We start from the raw sequence: 12,747 nt of genomic DNA on the forward strand, positions 1-12,747 counted from the left end.
CTCCTTGCCTTCCTCAGATTTCCCCTTTAGCAAAAATCCTGGTTTAGAACCTGCGATTGCACAGTGGTAATTGGCTAAATACGATTTCCTAAGGTTTTCCAACTTTCAGTTGGCTATTCCCTTTAAAAAAAACATACGCTGCTGCTATGATGATCACAGACCTACAACAAAAATATGTATACATTAAACTTGAAATCCACACATTAGCAATTTGGAAGTTAGATGGCATCACCTACTGAACACAAAAACACCAAATGCTGGACTCATGCATAAGCACACTGTTAAGTTTCACCAACACAATATGGTCTGACAAAGCTCCTACATTCAGGCGTGAAAGTATGTGACAGTTAAATGGTTTTAGATCAGAGTTGTGGACCATCAGGGAAGAAAAAGAAAATCATTCCACCAGGAAATAGCTTTGTAAGGGTTTATATTAATAGAGAATCACACACACAGAAGATAAGCGTCAGAATCATTCGCTTAAAGAAGAAAATTTATAGACTGACTTATTATTAATAAATATATAAATGTGCTGCCTACATTAATTATATTTGTTTTAGATTTAATATATTTTTTAAATTACATATGGCTAATTTTGTTAAGTGTTAATTATAGTGTTAATTTGTTTCGTAGAAAGCTTTCCATGCTAGTAGAAAATAAAAGAACCTAGTTATATGAGCTGAGCTGTCAAATTAACCTTTTTTCAATGAACCTTTGGATTGAATATAGTTTTAGAACTCAGTTATATATATTTGATTCACAGGGATATCAGCGAATTATGGGGAGCCACTGTGGTGGTGGAGTGGTCATAGTGACAGACTCGCATCGGAGGGACCTGGTTTCGAGCCCCACAGTTGCCACAGTAGTGGCCCGCTGAAGTTGGTTTTCTGTGGTTCTCAACTTTGAGGGGCAAATGTGAGCTGATCTCCCTGTTAAAATGTCTCACCACAGCAAGCAGCATAGCTACAAACAGTACAAATATTCAGTCATTACACTTCACTCCTGAAATATAGATGGCAGCACTGAAAAATCAGACAGAACACTAGATACGCACTCAGACACATAGGTACATACACTTACACTTCCGGAAAACTCACTAGGTAGTAAATTGCCCATGGCGATAGACCTGACGTTGTGTTCGGTTTGCAAAAAAGTGAATGATAGGGAGATGGAGGGGGATATAATTTAATTTTTTTAAAGAAAAGGAGCCAGGGAAAAGGACTTAAAAGGACTTTCATTCAAAAATGACCCAGATTTTGCCAATAACCTGGGTTCTGGGCAGGCTTGGCACTATATTTATCGTTGATGGTATTTACTGTCCTGGTAAAAACATGTTTTTCCCGCCTTATGAAAAATCCATGCTTTTTCCTCCTATAAAAGGAAAAAATTGCTGTTTCTGCCATTATTTAAAAAAATTATTGACTTTATTCTTCATTTTTATTTTACGTTTATCACTAATCTTTAAAAAGTAATCTTGTGTGCTCTTAGTAGTAGTAAAAAAAGTGGAAAAGAATTGAAACACATTAAATACATTTTTATCACAATAAACCAAAATTTCTCTGGTTGTAGAATTTCTGAATGAAAACAGAGCTCAATTTTATATCATTTCTATTCACTAATGAATGATGGATATTTTTGTAAAGATCAAATCAAAATAAGTTCAATAATTTTCCTTCAATCTGTTTGATAATGACATAACAAAATTTATTATAAAATAGAAAACATAAGAATACATTGATTTTTGTAATACAAAATCATATAGCCATAAAAAATGTAATGTGACAGTCTACCAATCGATGTCTTTATGTCCTCTTAGCATCCTGTAACAAAATACAAGCTTTGCAGCTTTCTGCACACCAAATCTATTTTTTAGTTTATTGTGAATGAGTGAGAAATTTGAGAAAATTCGCTCTCGATGCAGAACTACAAAGAATAGAATGCAGTTTCACCATAAGATGCACAGTCAGAACTGATTTCCTTATTATTTATAATAAGGAATTATTCCTTTATTAATTAGTTGTTTCATTTTCTTTACGTTTGAACTTGTCTGTACCACAAATTGCTGCAAATCATTTTGCAATAGGTTAGGGCGTTTACACTGTTTGAGACAAGAATCACTATTTTCTGCTTCTTGACTAGAAGTTGATTTATCTCTTGCTATATATTTATCAGATGGATTCCACTTTATTTTCTTCATTTTTGTCAGAATCCAATGTCCCAATTTTCATAATACTTTGAGATACAGCTGGCTTCTTACATTTGGAGAGATGAATTTTCATCCTTTCTACTTTTCCTCCCATGATACAAGAGCAAATTTTACACTTGGGCATTGTTTTTTCCTTCTTTTATACAACAAAAATCAGTCCATGTGGGATTTTTCGGTCTTCCTCTTTTTCCCATGAAATGTTACCAGTATAACTATGGGAACCAAAATTTAGTAAGGTAATCAAGTTTAGATTCCTTTTACAACTGAGCTGAACAATTGGCAGTGCTAGGAACGTTTTGTAGAAGCCTTTCGTTTATATCTCTGTTTTTCAAAATTTTTTACCTACACTCATAATAAATTAATCACTATAGCAGCGGTTCTCAACCGGTGCTCCACAGAGCCCTTGGGGCTTCTTTTGTGCTCTCCAGGGGCTCCGCGGAAGCTGGAGGAAAATTTAAAAAACAATTATAAATATTTTGAAATAGTAAAAATTAATCACTAACTTTGATGAATAATTAAAAAATTGGCATACAGGGCTCCCCCATAGAATTTTTTTACTTGTAAGGGCTCCGAGAGTCAAAAAAGATTGAGAACAGCTGCACTATAGTATCACTTCTCTCTTTCTTTTTATGCCAAAAACATAAAGTATATATACACACACATGGGCATCTTTTTCTCGACCACCTTGTTGGGCATTTTGCCTGTTGTGGCCTTGTCTTTGTATAGAAAATATTATTCATGCAAACAGATGAAAAAAGAAATTAAAATAGATTTTTGCATTGACTGAACTCAAGGGCCCCCCACCCCAATAAAGACTCAAATATTGGTCGTCATGATAAAACAGTTTTATGTCTACAACTGTGATTATTCCACTATGACTGTGGTTATTTATTTATTTCGATAATAAATAAAACCTTATTGGCAAATTAGCAGTCTAATAATAGGATTTTACTAATAGAAACATTTTGGCACACACCCCTCCCCACAATTACAAACAAGATTTCTATATCTTTTTGGTAAATTGATGGATGAACATAAATTTTAAGAATTATTTAACTAAAAATGTTGAACCAATTCTGCTATTCAGAATCACAATAATCTATAGGTCCCTGTCTAATTAGCCCTCATGGGCAGAAAATAGCCGTGATGCGATGCAAAAATGATCAAATAAATTATTTACCTTGTAATGAAAAATTTCTCATTAACAATCAGCATTCATTTCAGTGGTTTAATCCAAAAAAGGGGATTCATTTATCCAATTTTTTCTTCTATTGATATATGACAGAAATTGAAAAAAGTTATTTCTCTGGTTCCACCTCCCTTGAAGTCACTAATAGAGAGGTCCAAATGTACATACATAATATGTATCTTATTCAGTGCACAAACAGTTATACTTATTTGTTTATTGATTTATTAATTATTAATAGTTAATAAAGCAAACAATTAACGTCTGTGCATCGGTTATCAATGCACAGAGACTAACACTATTTACCAAGTTTTTACCATTATTACCATGGCTTTTACTGGTAAAAACCCAATTCTGGTCCCGGGACCCAGTTAATTCAGGGTACAGTGGCATATCTGTTGTCATCCAGTGTAATTAGCAATTTAAAATGTCATTGTGTTAATTTTTATTGTAACAATTCTCAAAAATATTTGCGAACTTAGATGGGGTTTGCAAAGTAATTGTTTGAGGAATGTGGAAAAAGAAAGATATTTATGTTTTGACTGAGGCAGTTTTATTCAGATACAAAGTTGCCAACTGCTACGGATTGTCTGTAGTTTCTATGGACAGCCTCAATAAAATACGGAGCTATGGGAAACACTCAATACTATGGAAATCGGTTTAAAAAAATAGGGTCTTTGAGTTTTTTGTAGTCTTTTACTTTTATTATTTTTAAAATTACATCGATCTTTACCATAACGATGAATTCACATATGTATGTGAGAGAGTTCGAAAGAAAACAAACTTGGAGCTGATCTTTATTGTCTGTGCGTGGAATGCAATCTATAAAGTTGCGCCCAAACCTGCTGCTCTACTCGATGCCCAAACATGCAAAGCCCTGATTTTCTGGTGAAACCGCCTCACACTTCGGGCTAAAACCAGGTTTTTGAGTAGTTCAGCATAGCGGGTATGAACCGGCTTTATTTGCATCGTGCATGGTCGAGCTCGTGAAACTTGTGTCGGAAAGAATGTTTCATCATAGGTGCCATAGGCAGGGTTGTAAAAAACCCAGCCAGAGCAGGTTTTTCGGGCAAAATGGGGAAAATTTAATTTCCTATTTCCACAACATCAACATATCTAATTTAAACATGTATGTACATCCTTTATGTGTACATCTTACGTTATGTCTAAATATACATTTTTGGTCACGTTAAACTATGTATTTGATTAATAAAATTGACCATACAACAAGGGAATAATTTTTCACACACAAACACACCCACTTCTGCATAACTGTATCTAAACCTTGAGTTGTATGCAGAACTGCAGCAAGAAGATTTTTTGGGGTAAAATGAATGAATTTAGATCATGAAAATTCTGAGAAATCAGGATAGTGACTGAATTTTTTTTTCTCCAAATTTTTCAAACCCTGCAGAAAATGTATTCAAAAGTGTCCTGATCCGTCAAAAATAAAACCTTTATCTATGTAACTAGAACCATTAAGTTTTTCTTTTTTTAATCGAACCCAAACTTTCAGGAGCTAAAGTCACGTGCTTCTCTTTTCTTGAATTCCTCACTGTTGAATATCCCTGCTTCATTAAATTAAATTCTGAAATATTTTTAAAAGAGCAGTAATAATTAAAAAATGATCTGGTTAAGAGGAGGTGGTGATAGTCATTCTGAGGATTCATTACTCTGGAGGTGTTTTCCACTTGTCCAAATTAGCGAGTTTTAGGAACTTAAAACTACAGAATAACTTGAATTATCATTAAATATAAATGCCAATTACATTACTGTATATTAATATCACTTTATAACAAGGCAATCTGTCATGTATAGCAACAGAATGCCTTCATCTGGCTGACGATTTTAACAGGCTAATTTTCGGGGGAGTGGGGGGGGGGCTTATGAACATCTTGAAAAATGGAGCTAAGGCTTATTTTCTGGTTAGGTCTTATTGTTGGAGAAAAACTGTACTTTTTGTTCTGTTTCAATTGAAGGTGTTCGTTACTAATGTTCAATTCAAGAATCTCACAAAGTTATTTTCTTTTCGTTATGAGATAATGCTACTCTTAATATTTCAGTTATAGAAGTCTGTACCTGTATCAAACTTATAAAAATATAATGCAAACATGTAAATATTTTTTGAATGAAAATTCAGTTTACATACATTGGTTTACTTCTTCACAGAGGCTTCAATTTATTTATACAAAGAATTGTGTGTGTGGAAAATTATTATGTATTATAAATAAGCACTAATTTCTTTGGATATGTTTATCACATATTATATGTGAGGTATAATACATATATTACATATCTAAGTTCATGGTTACATTTTCTGTTTGCGGTTTCTTGTAATATTTTAAAATGTGAATCTTGCACCTAAATGCCTACATAAAAAAAGGTAGTCAGAAGAATTATAAAAGAATGGGATTGTGATTCCAAGAAATTATTTGTTATCACATTTGTTCCTAAAAAAACATTCAAAAATATACATATTCTAAACACTGCACTATGCAGCAATTTTTGGAATACATAAACTAACCTTAAAATAAAATTTTAACCTGAAAGCAACACATTTTCTTCAAAAACATTCCCCCAAAAAAACCCATTTTCCCCAAAAAAACCCAGCCCGGGGGGGGGGGGGGAAATGGGTATCTGCCCAGAGAGCAAATTTGACAACTCTGGCCGTAGGAGCGCTGATACTAAGAAAACGGGGGGGGGGTGTCCAGGGTTGCTAGATGTCTGTATATACAGCCTACAAGAAATATGCAGGTTGTGATTGCAGTGAATATTCATGAATTATTAAGGGACTCTGCAACCTCAGAAAGTTGCTTCGGGAGAGGGGGCTCATGTTGCCTGAGCCTTCTAAGTTTCAGTGCCAATGAGCTGGAGGTGCTGTATTTAATGAACTTTCAATTAAAATTTTTTAGTGATTATTTTTTATTATACTATGATTATGTTGTCCCCCCCCGGCAAAGCTGAACATTTATCACTAATGACAAGCTTCAAGCCAATGTTGGTATGTCTGCAAATATCAATGGCATGTAGAATGCACCACATGACATTTTATACTATTAGATGAATTTGATTTCTGTCTAGTCACTGCTCTTTATAACAACTGTTCCATTGCAACAACCAGCATAGTAAGTTCCAAAGGTTTTCATATAATGTTTATTCTATATGTTTTAATTTTGTCACCACCTGATATAAAGCCACCCTTCCTCCTATATACAGTTTGTTATAAAGTAGTGTGGGAAAATAATGCCAAGGTAGAAAGAGTAAAAAATTGAATTCTGTACATAGGGTTACCAACAAACATCAGAATGATGAGAGGGAAAGAAGCGAGAGAGTTCTGAAGTGCAGTGGCCCCTGTTGTGCCAACCCCACTTAGCATGGTTGCCAATTTTCTGTAAACAAATCTTCCGTATAGGAATTATAATGTAAAAAACTCATTTTAACGCCAACTCGTTATAATGCCAACTGCTTTTGAATGTATATAAAGTCTGTCATTTTCCAAGGAAATTTCCACATTTTCTCCTCCCATCATTTTCTTCTTTTTTTTTCAAAAGGAGTTGAGGATTTATCCTTTTTTCATTCCACTGTTATTATCTATCAGTATAACAATAATAGAGCAAACAAATTTAAGAACAAAAAAACGGTGTAATTAGGGGGTCTTAGAATGCACATTGAATGGAATTTAACCCATTTAGGGACCAATGTATTCAATGAAGCAGATTCATCGATGAGTGATTGTGTACAATGAGCATACTGCACTAGTTTTTTCAACAATGTCAAGGAAATTTTTTTAACAGTGCATGGTTTTACTAGCTGGTCATTAAATTTCGTGTGGTATTATCTCCCCAATCGGCTCCATTCAAATTATGTTGGAAGGAGTTGTTCTTTCAACGTGTGGAAAACAGGAAATTTGTGATTATTGAACCTATACAGACTAAAAAATAAAGCAATGCCATCATTATTGTACTTATTAAATGTGTCACCATATTTATGGAGAATTAAAATGATTTCAGAGGTAAATGCGTGTATCTCTTTTGTTTCATATCAAGAAATATTCAAGTAATTGTGCATTTTTTGAAATTTTACGAATAATTTTATGTATGATTTTCTGCTTAAAATTGTATGTGTATAAAATAGGTTAACTTATTTATTGAATAACACTAATAAGACAGTGAGAGACATGGTAGTTTTTAATAAACTTGCAAATTAATGTAATGATGCTTCTCTGAAACGCCATTCCAACGATGATCCGATATAGTGTCAAACTCGTAAGCGCAAAAATTCTTTGGAACAGATGGTGGCATTACAACAGGCTCTGACTGTATTTCTTCTATCTACTGTAGTACCAGATATCTCACTCTTGTGTGGGAAAAGGTTGAAGCTATCTTATCAACAGTTTAAAGATTCCACGCAACTTCCACTGGAGTGCACTTCATCACTGCTAGATTTGCTTCTTTCAACAGAAATAAATTACAATCATATTCTTATTTTTAATCAACAAAACTTTGAATCATTTTTTAGCTTTTTGATATAAGATACCAGGGTTTTTTGATTTAAACCTTGGTTTTAACCAAGTGGTTAAAAAAAAAAAAAAAACACCAGTTTGGTTTTCAGAAAATCAAATAAAAGTGACCTAAATATAATTTTTTTCTTTGAAAAATATTCATCAATCCAGAATTGATGAAAGCAATTATTCCAAAAGTTATGAAAAATTATTCCAGAGTTGTTGAAAGAAATAATTCCAGAATTGATGAAAAAATTCCAGAATTGATGAAAAAATTCCAGAATTAATGAAAAAAATTATTCCAGCATTAATGACAAAAATTATTCCAGCATTAATGAAATAAATAAATTCAGAATTAATGAAAGAAATAATTTAATATTTTTTTATCTTTAGTAGAGTTCTTTTTTTTAGTCTTTAAAAGGAAATTAATTGCAATATTTAGAGACTAAACTACGTTTCAATGAGGAAATTGACAGACACGAACTTTGTTATTCAATGTGTCATATGTTTTGTATGATATATATGTGTATGTGGCCTCCTTTATTCATTACAGATGATGTGAAATAAAGTAGGTAGAAATGTAATCTCTGAAAGTTTTAATCAAAATTAAATATGCGCCTATTCATGTTAAAAATATGCTTTTGTAAAAAAAGTCCTTGAATTTTTAAGTTTTACCTTGAAAAGTGCTTGAATAGTCCTTGAATTTTTTTTCGTTGGAAGAGTACGAACCATGTTTAAAGTTATATACAGAAGCCTAAGTTTTTCTCATTCTTACCACATTTTTTAACCTTTGGCTACATTCTGATGCTCTATCTTAAGCAAATTCATGAATAAGGATTGCATCACACATCTAAATGTAGTGGTGTATTATCTCACAGGATTTCTTTTCCCATCACAAAGAAGCAGCAACAGTAGTGACACTATCATGCTAGGGCAGGTGGTCCTATAATCCAATAAAGACACCAGCTGTCCTTAAAGGACAAAGACTAGTGTACTAGTTGTTACATTACCTCACATACATTTGCATTTTCTTTCCCATAAGAAGTAACACATCTCCTACTGCATATCTCCCAGTCTTAATATTCAATAGTTGTTTTTTTTTTATACTTTCACACACACACTGTTAAGCCCAGTTAATCAAGGTTCTGCTGTATAGTAGTAACAGATTTATGAAAAATAATCAGCTATATACAGGGTGATTATAATCTAAGTTTTGATTCCAAAACTATACAATAAGTACTGATCAGAATGACTTGAAAATTTACATGGATACTCCTGAAGCAATGGAAGTTTCTTTCACAAAAGAAAAAAGTGCAAAATGTGCAAGTAGATGATGCTGTACTTGGCCAGCAGTATAATCTATTTTGTGCAACCACATCATTTCGGCACTTCAACAGCATAAGTGTGTGGATAGAACAACTTCTATCAAGATGCACATTGCATTACCAGCAAAGCAGCTACTGAAGACTTATTTCGACAATAACAGGATGCAATTTAACCCTTGCAACTTCTGGCTGTGGGGGGGGGGGGGAGGGGGCACCTCAAAATGTTATGAACAGTGGTCAGATTGCAAACTTTAGTAAATTGCAATCTCCAGCACCTCCCTTATATGTTAGAAGTTCCTCAGGAATATTAACATGTTGGCGCATTTAGTTTAATAAAGGTGAATTACAATCGCATCCACATCATGACCATGGCATACTCTGATCTGTTGTTGAACAAGAATTTTTGTGCTTTCACCTCATAGCCAGAATAGGGTGGACAACATATTTAACATTTCTTGAGTAAGTTGTAGTTATTTATTCAATTACTTTATTTTTTTGTGATGTTTCCATGAATTATGAAATTGTGCAATGCTGTAATTAAGTTATCCTTTTGCCATGACTGGCTATCATTTCCATTCTGCAAGCAAATTTCCCACATGTTGGATGATGTCATTAATTTTACATTTTTAAGTATTTTTTTTCCTCTTTACCAAATAAAATTCCATTTTTCAGGAATATTCATGTCAATTTTCAAGTCATTCTGACAATCGTTCTTTTTTTTTAGTGTTTTGAAATCAGAACCTCAGTTATAATCACCCTGTATATAGTAAATCATCGCTAATTAATCTGCATCTGCATTATTTATGCTTCATTAAATACAGTATATTCACCTAATTTTTATTATAGTTTTTGCAAAATATCTTCTTAATTAAGCATACTGAAAGTAACAAGAAAACATCTTTATATTATGTGATTAATGTTAAAAGAATTTTTTCAAACACAAAGTAATCCATTGAGTTAAGCAATAATTAAATTGCAAAAGTTGGTTTTTGTTAAAATGTAAGAATTATTTTTTGATTAATTAAATATGGGAATAGTGTTAATTACATAAATAAGCATTTTATTTTGATAATTAGAAGTTTGAATGATTTTTCAGAAATTTAATTGTTTTTATTGTTAATACTATTTAAAACAAAAAAATTAGTTTAAAACCCAAAAAACCTGGTTTAAACCAAAAAACATGTTTTTTACCAACCCTGTAAGATACACATCTTATATTTTTCCTTATACACGTTGAAAACATGACTTTATGTTAAATAATCATTGGTAATTTTTTTTTTTCATTACATTTTTTAGATGGTTGAAGACATATACAAGAATCCAGTTAAATCAGACACAAAGAGGAAAAATATGTCAAGTGAGTGCATCTTTTTCATATATGCGCAAATATTTCCAAGTTACTTTCGTTTCATGTTTTTTTTAATGTTGCATAATAATTTGATCATTTTTTTCCCGGATCAGTACTTAATTCTTATAGAAAAGTCTTAATGGGGTTTTTTCTATGCCTCTTGTGGTACACTAACTACTCTGTATGTGTGTGGTGGGGGTGGGTGCTTGTGGTAACCATGTGCCTGCAAGTTTGTCTTGGTGCTATCTCTCTCAAAAATGGAGAGATTTTGTACCTCTGTGTCAGCAAAGATTTTTTCCCTGATTACTTCTTCATTATAATGCAAGACTTTTTCTGTTACTATTAATTGAATCTAAATCTATCTGTCTAATTTTAATGTGTTTTTTCATGGATCTAACAAGTTTTTTCCTTCAGCTGAATAAAATTTGAATCATTTATTACTTTACCACACACCAACTCAGTCACATCGCCATAGAGGAATGTACTACCAAACAAGTTGGATTGGAAACGAAGGCACAATTTATTGTTGGTTGCCTCAGGTTCGAATGGGAAAGAAATTATTTATATTCTTCATTGAGATTGAACCCGCAGACCTGACGGCAACCGTCATTGTGGTAGATGAGCATCTTACAACTGCACAACTCAGACACTTACTGGTTTATAATAAATATTTCTTTCCTTCTATGTTACCTTGTCTCAATATTAACCATATTTCCCCATGAGTTGTGACTATTGTACAAAAAATCGTGCTGCTGAAAATATTTGGGAATTTTTTTTTCCATGGGGTATGATATACCACTAGATAATACCATGCACTGGTATTATCTATTTTGTTTCCATTTTGTTTTAATTTTTTGAAAGAGATATCAAAGTTACATTTGCTGCACAGGGTTAGTACTGTCCATGAAAAAAAGTTCATTTTTAATTTTTATTTTAATAAATTTAAATAATTTTTTTTAAATTTAATTTCAATAAAACATTCAAGTCTTTAGATGTCCTTGAAAAATCATTAGTCCTTGAAAAAAATACCCATTTTCCAGTGCTTGAACATTTTTTTAATGTGAATTTCTTCCATCAATTTTTTGTCCCCTCCCCCCACCTAAATCCCATTTAAACAGGGTTTAAGTTATGGGCGCATTTTTCGCTAAATGCAAAAGAAGTGGTAGCCAACCACAGTGGTTGGAAAAACGCGTACAGGAGGTACGGAACAAGTAGGCATCCAACCATTAATCATTACATTAGCATTTTGCTAAAGCTTTTCTCTCCATTTTCACTTTTTTGCGAAAGGAATTTTTTATCTAGCTTAAACCCTGCATTTAAACCATGATCTTGTGAGGCAAAAATGATTAGAGCAATAACTATGAGTTATAACAGGGTTCGCACATCCTTACAAACTCCTTAAAAACTCCCAACTTTTTATTTCCCTCTGGAAGGGCCCTTATAACTCCTTACTTTTTGCAGCCACGCCTGAAAAAGTCCTTTTTTTTTTTCTCTGAAGGGATGATCTTTCTTAGAATAGGCATTCCCCATGGTGATGAATAGCATCGCCTAGAAAAATTCCCCCGAAGCTTCCCCCGAATATAAAGAGGAAGAAAAGATTAAAAAAAACGCTCTCTCCCTTTGTAATAGGAAATGTGAAAGCAGGGGATGGGATTGGAACATCCAATGGTTGTGCATACCTGCCAACCATTACGATTTTGTCGTATTTAGTAAGTTAATACGATTATACGCTTTTGCTTCTAAAAATACGATTTTTTACCGAATCGCTAGTTTTGACTAAGGCGCCTTCATATACGAGCGGAACCATCAAGCATTCTGGTCCTCGCCGAAGTCCAACAGGGTTGCTGCACGAAATCGTCGCTTCGGAAATGACCGCCAAACAGAGGGAAAAAACAATCGCGTCAGTAAATCTGGCATAGCAACCTAACAAACAGATTTCCCCGCGCGCTAAAAATGGGTAGCAAATACGTATGGGAAATTCAATTTGTGGGAGAAATGAGGAATTTCAAGGAACAGATTTTTACTACGGGAAATAAACCACGTTTCACGAAATTATTGGTAAACAACAGGTTAAATTTGTAACAGTTCATGTGATTACGATCAAGTAATTAATCTTAAACACAAAAGTATGTAGCAAAAAAAAATTAACTTTTTTTCAGGTTTTTAGTGAAAATAAAATAT

At 33.1% G+C, this 12,747-nt stretch overlaps 1 protein-coding gene across 3 annotated transcripts in view; it reads left to right on the forward strand.

The window, feature by feature from the left end:
- LOC149084911 (uncharacterized) overlaps positions 1 to 12,747 on the forward strand; it is a 78,553-nt gene that overhangs the window by 29,018 nt on the left and 36,788 nt on the right. For all 3 annotated transcript variants that reach the window (XM_089232646.1, XM_089232647.1, XM_089232648.1), the window contains exon 5: positions 10,515 to 10,575. In XM_089232646.1, the coding sequence (XP_089088772.1) occupies positions 10,515 to 10,575 (61 nt within the window). The remainder of the gene's footprint in view (positions 1 to 10,514; positions 10,576 to 12,747) is intronic.

The sequence above is a fragment of the Pholcus phalangioides genome, unplaced genomic scaffold, assembly GCF_987345545.1.
Source record: "Pholcus phalangioides strain wild (caught in Gottingen) unplaced genomic scaffold, Ppha-v1.0 ptg000007l_1, whole genome shotgun sequence".
Classification (NCBI taxonomy): domain Eukaryota; kingdom Metazoa; phylum Arthropoda; class Arachnida; order Araneae; family Pholcidae; genus Pholcus; species Pholcus phalangioides.